The 18,023-nt window shown below is 56.2% G+C and overlaps 2 protein-coding genes across 6 annotated transcripts in view; both read right to left on the bottom strand.

The window, feature by feature from the left end:
* Positions 1-144: 144 nt before the first annotated feature.
* Positions 145-1,861, bottom strand: LOC306640165 (WD40 repeat-containing protein SMU1-like). Its single transcript, XM_079104144.1, is given in 2 exon segments — positions 145-503; positions 506-1,861. Coding segments are annotated over 2 exon segments (1,536 nt in total). The 5' UTR covers positions 1,836-1,861; the 3' UTR covers positions 145-297.
* Positions 1,862-3,525: 1,664 nt separating this feature from the next.
* Positions 3,526-18,023, bottom strand: part of CPT1A (carnitine palmitoyltransferase 1A) — a 57,085-nt gene continuing 42,587 nt past the window's right edge. For all 5 annotated transcript variants that reach the window (XM_079104026.1, XM_079104027.1, XM_079104028.1 and 2 more), the window contains 7 exons: positions 15,499-15,615; positions 14,048-14,212; positions 9,631-9,765; positions 8,445-8,597; positions 7,479-7,592; positions 7,230-7,322; positions 3,526-5,735 (listed from right to left, as the gene is read on the bottom strand). In XM_079104026.1, the coding sequence (XP_078960152.1) occupies positions 5,649-5,735; positions 7,230-7,322; positions 7,479-7,592; positions 8,445-8,597; positions 9,631-9,765; positions 14,048-14,212; positions 15,499-15,615 (864 nt within the window). In that variant the 3' untranslated portion in view covers positions 3,526-5,648. The remainder of the gene's footprint in view (positions 5,736-7,229; positions 7,323-7,478; positions 7,593-8,444; positions 8,598-9,630; positions 9,766-14,047; positions 14,213-15,498; positions 15,616-18,023) is intronic.

Raw genomic sequence — 18,023 nt, 5'->3', positions numbered from 1 at the left:
AGCATTTCAAATAATCAAAGAACATTTTCTTCCTAGAAATATCATTATTTCACTCTTCAGGAAGAAGATAAATGAAAACATTAAGTGGCTGCCCCACTTAGAAGCAGATAAACTAATACCTTAAAAATATTTTTTTAGAAAGGGTAATTGCTACTTAAGCAAGAATTTTCACAAATTATTCCCATGGCTAACTCAATTTCTTTGCTTAAAAAAAGCTGGCCTAAAGAAGCAAAAGAGCAACACATGAATATGTCCTCATTAAACACATGCTGTCAAGCTAGTTTTTGAAAAGTTGAATTAGGTTTTCCAGAGCTTTAGGAGTCCATCTTCACTATAGGTAGCAATGAGGTTCTGATGAGGGTGATGTGCAATACCAATCACATCCTTCTCGTGAACTGTCAAAGTTCTCTCCAGTTTGCCAGTGACTGTACTGAAACAGTAGAGCACAAAGTCCTCCCCAACACAGTAGATCCATTCACCACGGGGGGAGAGGGCACAGCAAAGTCACCACCTTCTCTCTTACCAGAGCTGAAGCTTCTGACGATCTGCCCTTGCATGTTCATGATGACCACTGTGTTTGACCTGTTGCATACCACAAAATGCTCTGGATTTTTAGGAAGCAGGATCACACTGTTGACAGTAATGTCTGTCCCCGCAGTGCTTCCCAGGGATTTAAAAGTATTTGAACATTCTGTAGTCTTCATATTCCAGATCTTTACAGTGCCATCAGAGGATGCACTAATAATATAATGTCCATCTTGTGTAAATGTTGCTTCATTAACAAAGGAGGAATGGCCACAAAATTCCTTCAGGGTTTTCCCAGACTTTAAACCATGAATTCTAATTGTCTGGTCAAAAGAGGCACTAAGGATCTGACTGCTGTCCTTAGAAAAACTCAGACAGGTAACACCTTTACTGTGTACCCTTTCAAATCTCCTTAAACACTGTCCACTCTGAATCTTCCAGACCTTGATTTTTCCATCTTGAGCTCCAGTTGCTAACATTTCTGTACCTCTACTAAAACACATGCAGAGAACAGCATCGTCCATCATCATAAAGTTATCCTGGGCCTGGTACTTAAGATCCTTCCTGATTTTTCCAGTAGTAAAGTTCCATACTTCAATGAATCCATCAACAGACCCAGTAACCAGATACTGACCATCTGGAGAAAATCGAGCACACTCCACATGTGATTTCTGACCAAACTTAATATGCCTGCTCAGCTGTGTAGGAAACTTTTCCTCTTCCACATCTTTGACAGCTGCTTTGCCACGAAACAAATCTATGGTCATACCAGGAGGAAGTAACCCCTGGTGCTGCTGCCACTTTAGTGCCTGTCCCAGCAATGCCATGAGACGAGATGGAGGCACCACACTAACTTCCCCAGCTAAGGCCTGGGCAATTGCTGCTCTTCTCTTCTCTTTGCTACTTCCATCTGGATATGCCTCATGAGGATCAAAATAAGACCTTGCCAAGAGGTTCTCCAGATGAATATACCGTTCTGGCTGTGTTTGTTTTAACATGATCATGGGGTCAGTCTGTCTCAGAAGTGACCTGGCAGCACCCAATTCATGGAGCTCTATCAATTCCAGAACAACCTGTTCATAGAGGTCAATAAGGGTTTTGTCTGGTAACTTCAAAGACTGTATAGCCTGTAGAACAGTATCCCAATGACCACTATTAATGTCAGCCACAAAACTCTCAATGCTGTCCACAGTATTCAGAGACACAGTAGTCTCCTCCTGTAATGTGGCCAATGCCCCATGTAAACTGTTCTTCTTCAGGTACTGCATGATCAGACGGATCACATCCGAAGACTCGATTTCGATCGACATAGTGGTGAATTCCCGTGCGCAGGCCCCACTCCCCCACCGCTCCTTCTTTACTCAGGTGGGGAAACAGATTCCCAAGGAGTCTGAAGCAACAGGTAGGTAGGACTCCTTAGCTTGACATCTGACCACAGCTGTCATAACCCCGCCGGGAGCAACACGGGTGGGCAGAGGGACAAGGGCTTGCACGTGTGCATTGCCAATCTCGCAGGTGCTGTCTATCCTTGGTGCGGTACTTGGTCCCTAGCCGAATACAAACAACTCAGTATTGATGTTTGGGTGTAGGGAGACCCACCATTGATGCCCTAGGTACTGTTTCCATGTGCAAATGCTGTTTTGGTAAAATAAAGTTAAAAACATCAGCTTTCTAATCTCATTATTAAAAAAAACACACTTGTCTAAGTCAGAGGGGAGTAACCCAGCACAGCAGCAGTGGATGCTATTTAGTTATACATTCTGACATTCCAAAAATCCCAAGAAAATTGTATCCAGTGGAGAATTCTCAAATTTGGACTGGCAGGTTTGAGACTCAAAAACAACACAACTAGAAATTCCTTAACTGAAAAATTACTCGGGAGCATTTGAGTTGACTTTAAAAGAAGATACTGTAACTAAATTCTCACTCACTGTTGGAATGTTCCCACGTGAACAACCTAAATTATAGCCCAGGCAACCAGCTAACTGCAAGCACACAGGACCTGAAATCATCTTCTTGGTTGTGTTGCTGCGAAGTGGAGTAGAATTTAGCAGAAAGACTTCCTATGCATCTGTGCCATTTCCTTTGTGTGGGTAGGAACCCACAGAAAGTGCTCGTGGCTTCTTCAGATGAAAATCAGGCTGGCCATTCCCTTAGTTACACACTACCTAACCCTCCTGAAGTCTTCACGTGGCACTGTGAAGTTGAAGCTGAAGCTTTCTTGGGCACCCCCAGCCCAGTCCCTCTGCTTTTCCAGGCCTCTCCCGGGTGCCTACACACGTTTGTGTGGGTGGCTGTACTTTTTTTATGGCTGCAGTGGTCATATCACATGGAATTTAGCTGAGTTCAGGGCAGGACCAAGAGGCTCTCAAAATCACAGGGATCAAGAAGGCAGCTGACACAGATCAGAGCCCAGGGAAAACATCTGAGGAAGCCGAGCAGCAAGTCAGCACACTAGTCTGGGCCATTCGCTCATTCTGCTAGTGGGCACTGACTGAGCAGCACTGCCAGGTGCCCATGGTCACAGGTGTGAGTCACCACGCTGGTCAGTCAAGCCCGGGACCTCCATTCCTGAGGCTGTCCCTACACACTCTGCCAGCCCTGCCAGATTGGCCAAAGCTGGCTCTGTCTTGTCAAACCCAGTCCAAGTAGGTACTTTCTGTGCCTGCTTTCACTGCCACAGCCCACCTGTGAGCCTCTTGCTTGCTTTGCAGTGCTTAAGATCCTTGGAAGGTCCGCTAGTCCTTGCTATATTCCCAGGGCTCAGAATAGATGCCAAGAAAACCTGCTGAAGAAACTGCATCCGTCATTCATTTAACATGTATTTATCAAGCACCTGAGTCAGGCCTGGACTAAGAAGCGGATGGGGAAATGGATCCCAGTGAAAATCAAGAGGCTCCCCAACAGCCTGGCCACATCCACCTGCCTGCTGCCTTGTCTGCTCCACGGTGGTGGCCTGCGACATGTCCCCCTATAAGCATAGCAGAGGAGACAGACAGATACTGTAGACAGGATTAATGCTTTATTAATGATAACCTACACTCACACCATGCGTTTCTAAGATTTACATCCAAAAAGCATATTGTATTTACACGCAATGGACAGATTAGGATAACAAATTTCAACCATGGCTGTGTTAAGACTCTAGTTTGTTCCAAATTAAATTAAATACATAATACGCTCACCTCCTGCTTTTGACATGTACAATAAAAACCCACTCTTCCTCCTTTTAAGGAATATAAAATTGCATTGATAAACTGCACACTGATTAGCAACAAATACATTTGAAACACATATAACCTGAGAGATAAGCCCAAGTGTGTTTGAGTGCTAACACGTCTACACTCGGATTCCTGTGTGAAAATACGGAAATGCAGACTGCTCAGTGGTCACTAGCGCACAATCTGGGTGACTGAAGGAGGCTCCGGGGTTGCTGCCTCCTGGCTGCGAGCGCCACATGCCCTGGGCAGGGGGTGATTTCCCCCAGACCTGCTGACTGAGCACCACAGAAGATGGGGCTTTGTTACTATTACCGTTTTGTTTTTGCCTTTTTTTTTTTTTTTTTTTTTTTTTTTTTTTTTTTTTTTTTTTTTGCCTTTTGTTTTCATTCCTTCTTGATTTTAAGAGGAACAAGATCTTTGGCCCATGGAAGTGGGATTTTTACGTTACAAAACACAGAAACGAGACATGCACGTGTGCAGCAGGCTCCTGTCTGCAGCCGCCCGGCCCTTGCTCTTTGCCACTGGAGTGCAGAAGCAGGAAGCGGGTAGCCCGGCGAGGGCAAAGGGGTCAGAAAAATAAACACACGATTTAAAAAACAGACTGCGAAGCTCGTGCCACGGGCCAGAGGCAGGGGCCTGTCACTCCGTGATGCTCTGCGCTGCACTCAACACTGAGGATGACTGAGGGCCCGACCACTCCGGGTCGCGCAGGCGCTTCCGGTGAAGGCACTCCTACCCAAAGTCAGGCCACGTGAACCTAGCACCCGCCACCCGGACCACTCTGGTCTCATCAAGATGACTCGACTGCTGTTCCAGCCACCTCCAGCAACTCTGGAAACGAGGGTGGGTCTTCTCTCCGACCAGGGCTGGTGAGAAGGCCACCCCACTGGGGTTGGGAATCAGGAGTCCTGACTGCCCGGCTGCCCTGCCCTCCCCTCCCCAGGCTCTGCTCCCTTCGCAGTGGGCAGTGTGGCGCCCGCAGGGGAGCAGTGAGCGCCAGGCACACGCCAGGCCTCCTCCTTGGCTACCATTCGACCGTGGCATGGAGGCCGCCCCCTTGCTGACACACACCCATTATTTCTGTCGCCTAAGGATGGCAGGAAGGACACCCATGTGGGGAACCCAGCATTGCTGTCCCCACACGTGAGCTGGTCCTCTAGGCTGGGGACACTGCAGCTCTTACCTGGGTCATCTGCACTCAGCAAACTGAGGAAGAAGCAGCATCCCCACAAGCTCACCTGGAGACTTCCCCATTTCCTTTCCCTGCGGCCCCCACTGGGAGGGCCTCCCACCTTTAAGGCACTGGGTTTTGAAGACCTGAAAGGTCAGTAACGCTAAGGACGCAGTGTGGGGCTTGCTTCAGACACACAGATGCAAACGCGGACCGGCAGCCCAGACGGACAGTTCCCACAGTGACAAAGCCCATCCCCCAAGCATGGCGCTCTAGTTAGTGCGTGACACGTGTTAGCTGCAACTGTTATCACCACCGGCCGGAACGAAGGGCACTTTTTCCTTTTACAGAATGAACATCCGTACTGCCGTGATGACGTTTAACGCCTTAAGTACCAGCTACTGGGTCGCCCCCAGGGAACGCGTTCCACCAGGCTGTGAAGTGCCACCCACTGCCCCTCCATCCACCAGAGATGTCTCAGTCCCTTAATAAGTACCAGCCAAGGCACAGGCTCTGGGGAGCCTCGGAGCCTTCCCGAAGCCAGGACTTGCTGGGACAATAGGTTACACTTCACACGGTGCCACCACCGTGCTAGGGAGACAAAGCAACAAACCCTTTTTTGGAAGGAAAACTTTTGAGTTTTCTAAGAGCAATTTTTCATCCTGAACTACACCAGGATCAATCCTATTCTTCATTTGGTTTGTAGAGAGGAGTCCGCGTTCTTCTTGGAATTACTTCTTGGAGTTAGCGGTGCAGCTGAACAGGGCGATGATGTCCGCCATGGCCTGCTTCAGGTGTCTTCCAAAGCGGTGTGAATCCTGGGGTTTGAGAGCAGAGAGCGAATCACCCTGAGACGGAACCCCCACCCTGCGGTTGGCTTGTTTGGAATCTGACTCCACATTTCACCCAGATTCCTTCCCACCAGTCCCAGCTGGAGCCAGGGAACCACTGAGACAACCCCCGGACTGCGTGGAGTGCAGCCTGCACCGGGGGGAACACAGTGCTCCCTCTCAACAGCCAGGGGCCGTGCTGGGGGCGGCCTCCTAGGAACCCGTTCAACTCCGGCCTCCATGACATTAGCTGTACCTGGCCTGCCCGGTGGCCAACCCCGCCTGTGAGCCAGTTCTTTAAAAATGTGTTTCAAAGCCAGGCGAGGTGGCACAGGCCGATCATCCCAGCAGCTCTGGGGGCTGAGACAGGAGGATCACAAGTTTGAAGCCAGCCCCAGCAACTCAGCAAGGCCCCACACAACTGGGTGAGACCCTGTCTCAAAACAAAAAAAATACAAAGGGCTGGGGATGTGGCTCAGTGGTGAAGTGCCCTGGGTTCAATCCTTGGGACCGCACCCCCAAAAAGAGGGTCTTGAAAGCCAGACCAGCATATGTTCTGGAAGAAGTAGTAAAGGAGGGGAGTGGGCAAAACCCCAGGGGCCCTGGCCTCTACCACCCTCCAACAGCACAGGAGAAGCCCCGGGTGAGCTGGAAATCCTGTACCCCGCCCCCTGAACCACTGGGCACCTTAGAAGGCGAACGGGTGTGGAGGTGGGCCCCGAGTGGCCCCCCACCCCAAGCATGCTGGCGTTCCTGAGGGATTCCTTGCCACCGTCAGTGCCGTAGATATCGGGCATCACCCTGTGCTGGGATGGCACTTGGTAGCAGCACTTTGGACATTAACGTCCCACTCTGGAAAATGACCAGCCCCAAGCTCCAGGGGAATTCCAGCTTCTTGGAAGCTTCAGATGTCTCATGGCAACAAAAACCCCAATGGTCAGTTACCACTGGGCCACACAGGACCACAGAAACGGGCAGAGGCTGCAGGAAGCCCAGCCGCTGAGGGACTGGTGTCAGAGAGGGACTCGAGGACTCTGAGGGAGGGGCAGGGTTTCCTGCGGGACAGCGATTACCCTCCGTTTCTCGTTCCAGGAAACCATCCATCTCTAGGGATGCCCCTCTGGGTTATACCACACATGGCCACCAGTATTGCCCCTCCACCCTGTTGCCTGTGACCTTGATAAACTTCATTATTGTTAGAAAATGTCTCTTATTTTAGTGAAAAAAAAAAATTTAGTAATATGGCATTGCTGGAGGGGCTGGGTGGAGTGTGGAGAGGAGCCTCTGAGTACGGGGCAGACGTGCCCTGCAAGGAAGGCGGCCGCCCCTCCCACCAAGGCCGCTCACAACTAGGCTAAGGGAACCCTGAAATTCACTGATGCAGGAAGTCCAACCAGGCAAACCCAGGGAACCGCGCTGAGTCCTGCTAAGGATGCGCCCCCTCAAGGGAGGGATGCCCGCACTCCGAAGGCTCCCACTCACCGTCTCCGGGCTGGACAGCTTGGAGGAGATGTGGAAGTGGATGAAGTTCTCTCCCACGATGATGTACGACACGCCGTAGCCGTCGTCCGCCACCTGAGCACAGTTTCACCAGGTCATGCCATGTGAGCCAGGGCCTTCCTGAGGTCCAGCAAAGCTGCTGCGGCCGGAGAGAGGCAGGCAAGACCCCCGAACAGGCGCGCCAGGTGGGCCAGGCACATCCCACCCTCCCTTTCTGCTGGCCACACTTACCGGCCCGAAGCCCCCTCCACTGGACACGTGGTCTGGGTTCCTATCAAAGTCAAAGAGCTCCACCTGCTGCTGAGGGGTCTGGCTGGTTGACAGTCTCCAAGGCTCAGACAAAACCTGGGGAGGGAAACAGATGTCCCCACGACGCTTTCCTAGGCCGTCCTCACACCATCCCAGGGAAGGCAAGGAAAGACTGCTCTGCTGGCCAGGAGACTGCCTCGGACTCCAGGGCTCTATGTTCTGAGGGCTGCGTTGGTCGGGCAGCGCGTCTCAGAGGATGCAGGGTGGGGAGGGAGATGCCAGCAGCAACTCTGGCGGAAGAGGACGGGGCAGTGGTGTCAGATCGGTCCCAGCTCCCAAGAGTGACGGATGCATCTTCAGGGGTTTTTCAAGCTGGTTGTTAAATACAAGCCACTGCTTAAAAATTAAATTTAAAGGCTGGTAGTGGTGGCACATGCCTTAATCCCAGAGGCTCGGGAAGCTGAGGCAGAAGGATCACAAGTTCAAGGCCAGCCTTAGAGATTTAGCGAGGCCCTCAGAAACTTAGTAAGATCTCAAAAAATGAAAATGGAAAAAATAAATAAATAAAAATTTTTAAAAATGAGGCCGGAAAAAATAAATAGATAAAATAAGAATGGCAGGGGTTGTGGGTCCGTGGGTAAGCACCAATCCCGTGGCAAAAATAAATAAATAAATTTTACAAATTTCCAATTATTCCAAAGACCAAGGTGACACACACTCAGCTCTCTGCTGCTTGACCATCTCCGTGCATCTGCCTGTTACCTAGCCTCCCATGTTGTTCACATCTACTGGGTCGGAGGGTAAACCTGACAGCAAAGCAAGGGGCAAGATTTTAAAACGGTGGCACTGTCCACTCTGGTGACGGTGCACCCTGGGCACAATCGCCTGCCCGTTCTGATGTGCAAGGCTGCACTGGTCAGCAGGTGAGGTGCCCTGGGGGCGACTTACTTCCTTAAGGAAAGGGGAGTCGACAGCAAGGTATTTGGACACCACATAAAGGCAGAAGAGGTGGCGATCGATGCCGGCGCCAGTCATGGCCAGGCGGTACAGGTGCTGGTGCTTCTCGGACGCCGCCTTGAACAACCTGAGCCTGTGCTCCACCTGGCAGCAGAGGGTGGTAAGGAGATGCGCTGATGTCGCCGGTGTGTGACCTGGATCTGCATTTCGGGCACTGCTGCCTCCCTCCTGGGGTCTATAGCAGGGGCTGCTGGGGGTACCTGGTGCCCTGCGCCAGGCTGGCAGTGCAGAGGCGTCTTGGTGGAGTTCTGTGACCAACCTGCCTTCCCCAGACTCCTGGGGCTGTGGGGGCAGCAGGCAGCTTCCCGGGGTGCAGCCCGTGCACCTCCTACCACACAGGTCACCAAGGGGCACCGGCTGTGAGCACCACTGCAGGGGTGGGCACTGTCCCCCAGGGTCTGGCCAGTAATTCTGCTAAACGGCACTTCTGGGACCTTTAAATCTGACCCACCGGGGCCACTTCAGGTTCTGGGCTCTGTGACAGAGTGCAGGACCAGGATTGTCCACGCCTTTACCTGGGGCTGCCCGACTCTGACTTCCCACACGGCCTGCCTGCCAGCCGCTTGGAGGCCTCCACGGCAGGGTGGAGCCCCGCCTGACACTAGCTGGCTTCCTTCCTCAGAATCAAGAGCCTTTCTAGAAGGAAGCTGTCCAGCGAGCCCTGGTGTGGGTGCCCTCCATCCACAGAGGTAAGCACCTGTGCGGTGTGGCCAGGGGCCTGGGCATGGAGCTGACCAGGGGCCCAGCAGTCAGCTGAATTCACCTGGGTCTGTTTCTTCGTCTACAAAGGCGAACTGATGGTGCTTCCCTGGGCCAGTGCTGGCGTTCCACAGGAGAACCCGGCCCAGCCTGGGACGCGGGACCCAGGGGCAGTGGCTCCAGTGACCGCCCCAGCCCAGCTGCCTCACCCTGAAGCCATGGCCTGCACTCTCCTGTGCCTCTGCTCAGCTCACAGCCACTCTGACCGCGTGACCGCCACATCTCTAGACTGCAGCAAAAATCTTTGCATCCCGCCTGCCACCTCTCAGTGCTTTCTGTTCCCTCCGAGGCAGTGGGATCGGGGTGGGAGGGACAGGCTGCGTGAGGGGCTCTGGTCCCTCCCTGCACGGCACCGTACCGTCTGGCTGGGGTCCACCATGGCCAGCACGAAGCTGCAGGACTCCATGGAGCAGGAGCGCACAGTCTCCGTCCTGCCCTCTCGGAACAGCCGGGTCATGGAGGCCTCGTACGTGAGGCAGAACTTGCCCATGTCCTGGGGAAGGAAAGCATCTTAGCATCTTAGCACCAGGCAGGGTGCGGCGTGGTGGCAGGCGGGACGCAGAGTGGGCTTCCGGGTCAGCTCCTGGCATCGCGGGCTTCGTGGAGCCTGGAAGCACCTCTGACTTGGAAAGGGCTAAGAGGAGGGGAGGGCCAGCTGCCGGAGTTTCTGTTCCAATGTGACTGGTGCTGGGACAGAGCCTCCTACCCCACACACCCTACTCAAGTCTCCCGTGCTCCAGCCACATGCTGACACTCCGGGGAGGGCCCGCTGCACAGAATCTTGGGGCTGGGAGACACTGGGAGGGGTCCAGGAGGGGAGAGCGGTGCACTGGGGAGGAGAGGGGGGCAGGCCTGGGAGTCCGTGCTGGAATCACAGCGGTGCCCAGAGCTGGCAGGCAGCCGAAGGTTCCCCGGGGAAGCTCTGACTCTGGATGAGACAAGAAGGGTCACCCCTGGCTTCGGTGGGGAGGAGCTGCTGGCAGGTCGAGGGTGAGAAACGGCACTGGGGCAGGGGAGTGGTCGCTGGGCCTCTGCAGCCAGCTGGGTGCCTGCTCCACCCTGCTGCCTCCTCAGGAGGCAGAGCATGGGGCTGGAACTGCTGGCAGCCACCAGCCCAGCTCTGAGATGACAGGAACACACAGGAGGCTGTTCATGACCTTCATCCTGGGCATTATAAGTGCCCTGGCACAGGCCTTGGTGGCCCCAGGGTGATGGACAAATCCGTCTCCAGAGGCTAGCATGTGACAGGTGGACACTGGGAGACACACCCAGGAGGGGGAGCCAAAGGTGCTGGACTTTCAGTGCAGAGATCCAGACTCTCAAGTGACCATGCCTGCACGTGGCCACCACGGGCTGGCCACCATTGTGCTGGGACCCAACAAGGCTCAAACTTGAGCGGAATGGAGCGCAGGGCCTGCCAGCAGGCAGGACCTGCCTCATCCGGCTGCGCGTGAGCCAGGCTCCTCACAGCCCAGCTGCGTCTCCTAGGGACAGGAGGCCCCTCAGAAACAAGGACGTGCCCAAGACAGGTGCCCACAAACCCAATGAGCACTGGCCAGTGCAGAGGAGACCGAGGAGGGTGACGAGAGCAGCTGGGTTGCCCTGGAGGACGCCTGCCACCTGGAAGTCACCTCAGCAGGGGCAGGACGGCGCTGAGCAAGACTGGCTGAGCTCAGGACCCGCACGACAGATGCCCCCACCCGGGGCCGCCCACTTCCCTCAGTCCCACACCTGAAGCAGGGCAGCGGGCAGCCGGGGCAAGAGGTGCAGCCTGGAGCGCCGCCCCACACACCGCCGTGTCCGGCAGGAGGCGCCAAGAGCCCTGGAGGCCCCTCGACGAGCCACCAACCTTAGATGCCCTTGGGCGTGGGGGTCCCCATTCTGAGGTCCCAGCTCCTGACTACGGGCTGTGTCCAGGGCTCAAGATGAAGAGTGGGGCAGGGGGAGGGCGCCCGTGGCCTGAGTCATTCGACAGGGTCAACTTGGAACACAAGACGCAAAGACCTTCCTGACGTCAGGCTGTAGGCCGCCCGAATGGTCATCTAACAAAACCTCTCGGCAAATGCATGGAGGGGGCGTGGGAGCCCCACCTGGGACCCCCATCAGACTGCATGCTGAGTGCCCTGGGGAGCAGCTGCCAGCCACCAGTGCCACACCTGCAGTTCCCAGGGAGCATGATCAAAGGCCGTCGGTGGCACTGCCGCCCTGGGCCCGAGGACACAGGCCAGTACAGCAGGAGGCTCCATCTGGCTTCGAGTCCCTGGGGCCGGGGAGTTTTGACTCCTGGCTTCCAAAATGAAAAAAATTCCAAAGCAGGCGGCAAACAGCTCCAGGCCAGAATGACGACCCACCGGGGTCCTCGCTCAGGGGACACAACCACCGACCAGCAAGCATCTGCCACCTAACTGAGACTCGGTCAGTGACACCTGGGTCTGCTGTGTGGCCAGGAGTGTGCCAGTGCCCACATGCAGCCCCGGGAGGCCTGTGGCCCAGGATGAGGGTGACAGATCCACCTGGTGCAGTTGTCACTGTCCTTGTCTTGGACTGAACCTCCAGGCAGGAAAGGTCTGCAGCAGCTGCACAGGTCGAGCGCTGCTTGATGGGCAGGTCCGCCTCTATGCCTCGCTTGGTGGCGTCAGGAGATGGCCTCCAGGGACTGACCCAGCCCATCTAGGTGGTTAATTTGGGTTTGTTTCTTTTCTTTTAATCTACCGCCCAGTACTGGAAATCAAGCCTAGAGGTGCTCTACATGGTAACCTCCAGTCTTTTTTTTCTCCCCGAGACAGGGTCTCACCAAGCTGCCCCGGGCAAACCTAAACTGCTTCACAAACAGGCCTGGGGACCCAGTGTCCATTTCTGGTTTCCAGTCTATTTCCCACTTGGCTGTCATCATCATGAAACTCGCTGGTCCTGGTGTGATTCTGCACTAGACCTGTTTACCGAGCACGCTGCTTGACCATAAAAGCTTTGCCTCCGTCTTCTGAAGAGACACAAATGTCCCTCCCGCCCGATTATCCTGTCAGCTGCCAGAGGCATTCTCTTCTTCCAGGCCGGACACTAATTCTTGGGGGCATCTGTCGTGTTAAGAAAAGAGCCCCATTATCAAGAGTGCTCGTCAGGAGGGGACGTTAAATTTGGAACGTCCGGGCTGGGGAGATAGCTCAGCTGGTAGAGTGTTGCCTCGAAAGCACAAGGCCCTGAGTTCGATCCCCAGTACCAAAAAAAAAAAAAAAAAAAAAAAAAAAATTGGAACGTCCTCTTAGCAACTGTCCAGAGGACTATGACCTGCGGTGTAAGCCAGCACTGTCTGATCCACTCATTCTGAGCCACCCTGCCACCGCTGGTGCTTCTCTTGTCCTCGTGGGGACGGAGCTGCCTGCTCATGTCGGACCCGGGGTCCCTGCACCCACCTCCTAGAACTGCTCTTGCCCTGGCTGCCCCCCAGCCTCAGTGCAGCACCGCGAAGACAGGGGCTCTGGAACAGCCTTCCTGCAGGTCTCCAGCCAGTGGGAAGCAGCCACCCCCGCCCCCGCCCCAGGGTCCCCAGGGGTGGCAGGTTCCCGGCTCCACGTGGCTCTCACTAGCAGGGCACAGCCAGTTCTGGGAGCCAGTCGGGCAGTTTCCACCCTCTCCCAGTCTCTGGGCCCGTGAGGTGACCCACCCACGGGCACAGGGATTCTTTGGGGCACCTGATCTTGTCTTGACTGAGCTTTATTAATTCGTGTTGCCTCAGAAAACAAACTTCAAGTTTTCAAATGCCGGAGATCGGGCCCTCGCATCCTTACTGAGACGTCCTCTGCACCTGAGGTGTTATTTGGAAAAACTAGGTTTCGCGGTTGCTTTATTCTCGGCCGCGGGAGGACGCCACCCAGGGCCTCACGGCTGGGCCACGCCGACCGCGCTCCGTGCCCGCGGTCAGCGTGACAAGAGCCCTGAGCACTGGTTCACACGGCTCTGGCCACCGCGCGGCTGATCAGATTTGGGCTCGTCCACTTTCCTGCACTCGTTTCCTTCTTTGCTTTCACCACAGAAGTCGAGCTTCCAGGCCTGGACCCGGGGCCACTGCCTGGCTCTCCCCGGCCACACGGTGTCACACAAGTCCCCTGACCGCCCTGCACCACTTCCTCACCTGAGAAATGGGCACCCCGGTGGGAAACCCCAGGGCGATGGGTACCACACACTTGGGCCAGTGGCTGGCTCAAAGGTCAACCGTCCCCACAGGGACGCCACATGCTGCCAACGTCACCGCACTCACGTTTTACCATAAAAGGTCTCAGTCAAGACGGGCGCACCTTGACAGAAGCCACAGCAACGCCTGCTGCCCCGGCACCAAGGGCCCCGTTTGGGGGCGGAGCCTCCTCCAAAGGACAACGGGTCCCAATCCTGTCTCTGCAGAGGCCGCGCTGCCACACGCAGCAGCATGTGCAAGGAGAGGGAGCCCCGGGCCACCCAGCACCAGCACTCCAGATGGCAACTCAGTCCCTTCTACTGAAGGGGAGTCAAGGTCAGAGGTCGCCCCAGTGTGTCCACTTCCCGGCGTCCTGGGACCCGGGGCCCCTGAGGTTACCTGTCTGGGTGGGGCGACAGGATCCCACTCTGCTCATCTCCAGACCCCCGTCTGCTGCCCAGGAACCTGCGGGACTCCGCCCTGCTCACCCCCAGGGCCGGAAGACCGCTCCAGGCACCCAGGGCCGCACAAGCCCAGGAGGCCGTGCTCACAGTCCACGGCAGCCCCTCTGCCCGGGACACCCTGGGTGAGGCCGGCCCACGCCCACCTTGTAGTGGGCCAGCTGCAGGGCCAGCTGGATGAAGGCGTCTGGGCTCGTCCGGCACTTCTTGATCAGTCCTTTGCCAAAGGAGTCGAACGGGAAGGAGTAGATGTCCACGTCACTGGCCAGGAGATTCGCGCTGTTCAGGGACGTCTCTATCACCTGCTGACACTGGGGAGGGGGAGACCGTGCTCAGCGGGAGCAGGGGCAGGGGCGGCAGCAGGCGGCTCCGCCAGGCACGCGGCCAGGGTGGGTGCAGGTCCCTTTCCCAGAGGCTCTTCTGAAAGGGTGACCAGCGGCCCCTGCAGGGCAGCAACAATGGGCCCTGGGCCCACCCGAGGAGCACTGGGGACCCCACGGGGCACACAGGTGGGCCTAGGGCCCTGGGTGCCCGGCGAGACCCCCATGGGCACTTCAGCCTGGGTTCTGCATTGCAAGTCTGTTGTTGCCACATGGTGGCGATGGAGGAACCAAGGACATAACGGGCGGCCGAGTAACAGAGGTGGTTCCACACTGAAAGGGCCGCCACCAGCCAGAGGAGGAGGAGGAAGCTCAGGTGCTGCACAGGTGTGGCCCGTCCACAGGACCACCGGGAAGGACCGGAGCTGCCGGGCTGGGAGGGACGGCAGGTGGGGCAGGGGTGGTCAGGGCAGCCACCCAACCCAGGGGGCTCAGACGGTGGGCACATGGCAGATTCGACAGCAAGAGTCACCCCAGTGTGACAGCAGGAGGGACCCTGGTGTGACACTAAGTGATCCTGCTATGACAGAGTGACGCTGATGTGACACTGAGTGACCTGGTGTGACAGGAGGGACCCTGGAGTGAATGGGATGGTCACGCATCCACTGGGTCAGGGGTCCTAGGGGCACCTGGCCCTGCTGGGTGCTGGTTGAGGGGAGGCCGCTGGGTCTGGAGGGAGGAGACATGTGGGAACCTCTGTCTCTTCCTCTCAAGTTTGCTGTGAACCTAAAGCAGCTTTAAAAAGACTATTTAAATTTTTTTGCAGTGAATGAAGAGGGACCTGGGCAGCTCCCAAGCCCCAGTGGCTGCCAGAGGTCCCACCTTGCACGGACCTCAGGCCACCCCAGGGCTTCTCGACTTCACTATGGCCCTGGAGGGTCAGGACTGCTCTTTCCAACCCGAAACGCCTTTCCATAGGACTCGGCGGCTGGGCCGTGTCTAGGCATCTCCAAGGGGAACTAAAGTTGTTTTTGAAAATTACAAATTAGTCATTTCAACTCCGGACTTTGGTTCTGTTTTTATTCTTTGTTGCCAACAGTTTATAGACACCCAGTTAAACCTGAGCTGGAATTCACCAAAAAGCTTCAAATGCAAGAGAAATCCTACCGCGGCAGCCCTGGGCCCCTGGAGTGGGGGGCATGGGGGGCCGGCGGGAGCTCAGCCCTGGGTTCCGCTCGCCTCCCACCCGGGTGACGGCCCCGCACCCTCCGACTTACTTCTTCTGGGATGTCCCACTGCAGCCTGGTGGGGCAGGGGATGCTGGGGTTGATGTCCCCTTTACAGTGCCCGTCCTCCGCGTACCCCAGCTGATAGCAGTCGGTGGACATGACGTACTGCGCAAAGCAAGAAGTCGTTAGGTCTGGGACACCCGGCCTCGGTTTCTCCTACCCGCTCGGCACAGAGCATCCCAGGGCCGGAACATGGGGCCTGCAGCGCCTTGTGCAGTGAACACCCGCCGGGTCCCCAGTCGGTCTGGTCCTGGGACTACTGCGGAGGAATCCATCCCATTGGGTGCCAGCGGCAAGCTCCAGGCTGGCTGTGGACGGGGTCGCCATGACTCCCTCCCAGGATCTGACTGACCACACAGCTCACAGCTCCCGACTCAGGGCAACACAGCCGGAGCTGACCCAGGACAGGCAGGAAGGGGTACAGAGCTCTGCGCCCTCCCTGGGTGCTCCCCACGGCTGCCGCCCAGGAGCCCCTGAGCCCTGTCCTTCTGGGATTTTGCCAGTGACCAACTTGGCCTCCAGTCCCTCTCCCCTCCCAGGAGGCTAGGCAGGGGCCAGAAGCCCAGTGCCCTAATCCTGCCCTGGTCTCTGCCGTGGCCAGCCCGCCCGAAGCCACCCGAGGGCTGCCAGCCTCCACTAACTCACCAGCACAGCAGGCAACGTTGCCCTGGAGGTGCGAGGCTTTCAGGAGCTGCACCAGGAGGCAGGGAGACCCCACACGCCTCGACCACCTTGGGTCACAGGCTGCAGCGCCCCACGAGCGGCCTGGCCCCTGAGGGAACAAACCCTGTCCTTCCCAGAGCCAGCGTCCAGGTGGACGCTCGCCATGCACCTACTGAGCGCTTAGTGCATGCTTGAGGCTCGAGCAAGGTGCATCCTCTCCCTAGACTGGAGGCCAGGAAGTGGTCAAGGTCACACAGGCCAAGAGCCAAGGCCTAGCCGCTCATGCCTAGATGTCAGCATGGGCCCCACGGGGGCCTCTGGTGTCACTGTCCCCTCCACCACTTAACCCAGCCTGTTGGTGGTGACAGCCACACCCACATGTGCACGTGAGAAAACGGCCTGGGAGCAGCTGTGTCCTCCACACCCAGCTCCTCTGAGCCACCACCAGACGCAGGCCCGAGTCTCAGGTCAACTCCCCAGCGAGCAGACCTAGGCTGGCACCTCCTCTGGATGCACTAGGCACCCACACGGCCTGCCCAGCATGGCAGCCATGCCCGCCCTTCCTCAAGGAACAAAGCATGTACACAACCCAGCAGTGACTCACTCAGGCACACACTCAGCTAGATGAAGTGTGTTCCCAGCAGCACTGCTCATAAGAGTGCTGCACACACACAGCCACGTGCCCTCCCACAGCTGGGAGTCATGGAGACCCCGCCCACAGGTGACACAAGAGGTATCTGGCTGCACCGCTGAGTACTATGCAGCCATGAAGAGGAACAGAACACCAGTATATGCTGTGACCTGGATGGCTAGATGCTGTGTGGTTCCATCTGTACCAAATATCCAAAATGGGAACATCACTGAGACAGAGAGCAGTCAGGGGTTGCTGGGGGTCAGGGAGAGAGGGGTGAAGAGTCTTTGGGGGATGATAACAATGCCCAGAATTCAACCACCTGGTGAATATTCCAGAAACCACTGATCTGTAAACTTTAAAAGGGTGGGTTTTTAAATTTCTATATATAAATTTAAGAATAACAAAAAGTGGGCTGGAGTTGTGGCTCAGTGATAGAGCACTTGCTTATTAGCACACGTGAGGTACTGGGTTCAATCCTCAGCACCCTGTAAAAACAAATAGAATAAAGGTGTTGTGTCCATAAAAAAAAAAATAATAATAATAACATAAAGTGCCAGGCACAGTGGCCACACCTGTAATCCCAGTGACCTGGAGGCGGAGGAAGGAGGATCGCAAGTTCAAAGCTAGCAACTCTAGAATACTTATAAAGGACTGTGGCTGTGGCTCAGTGGTCAAGCACCCCTGGCTTCAGCCCCTGGAACCTAATGCTAATGATAAAGGGTTTTCTTTTTTAAAGACTCCTATGCTCAGGGGCTCACATTCCAGGGTGAAGGTGCACCAGGTGAGGCGGCAGCCCGGGGACGGACGGGAGCCACCTGTGTGCATGCTGGGGCTCCCATAGCCCGAGGAGCCCAGGAACACGGTGCTCTGCCCCAGCTGGGCTCACCTGGGCTCCCACGCCGTCCACCACCGGCCAGGAGGAATGCCCCAGGGGCAAAGAGGAGGCAGCTGCACCAGCCCCGCCTCTGACGGCTCCACATCCTGGCCAGCCCCGCCTGAAGGCAGCACCGGCCTCTGGGCAAGAGCCCAGGTGCCTGGCCGCTCTGTGGGCCGGACAGGAACAGCTAAACACCACTTCCAATTGGCCACCCTGGCCTATGACCTTCCTCGATCGTATTCAGAATACCTAGGAAAACCCACCTGACCTGTAAAGACCCTGCAGGCTTCTGCCCTTGGCCCACCAGCCCCGCGTGCCCCAGGCTGCCAAACTGCTCTC

This window comes from Sciurus vulgaris (genome assembly GCF_902686455.1).
Source record: "Sciurus vulgaris genome assembly, chromosome: 11".
NCBI classification, from domain to species: domain Eukaryota; kingdom Metazoa; phylum Chordata; class Mammalia; order Rodentia; family Sciuridae; genus Sciurus; species Sciurus vulgaris.
This window is presented reverse-complemented; position numbering and strand designations above follow the sequence as displayed.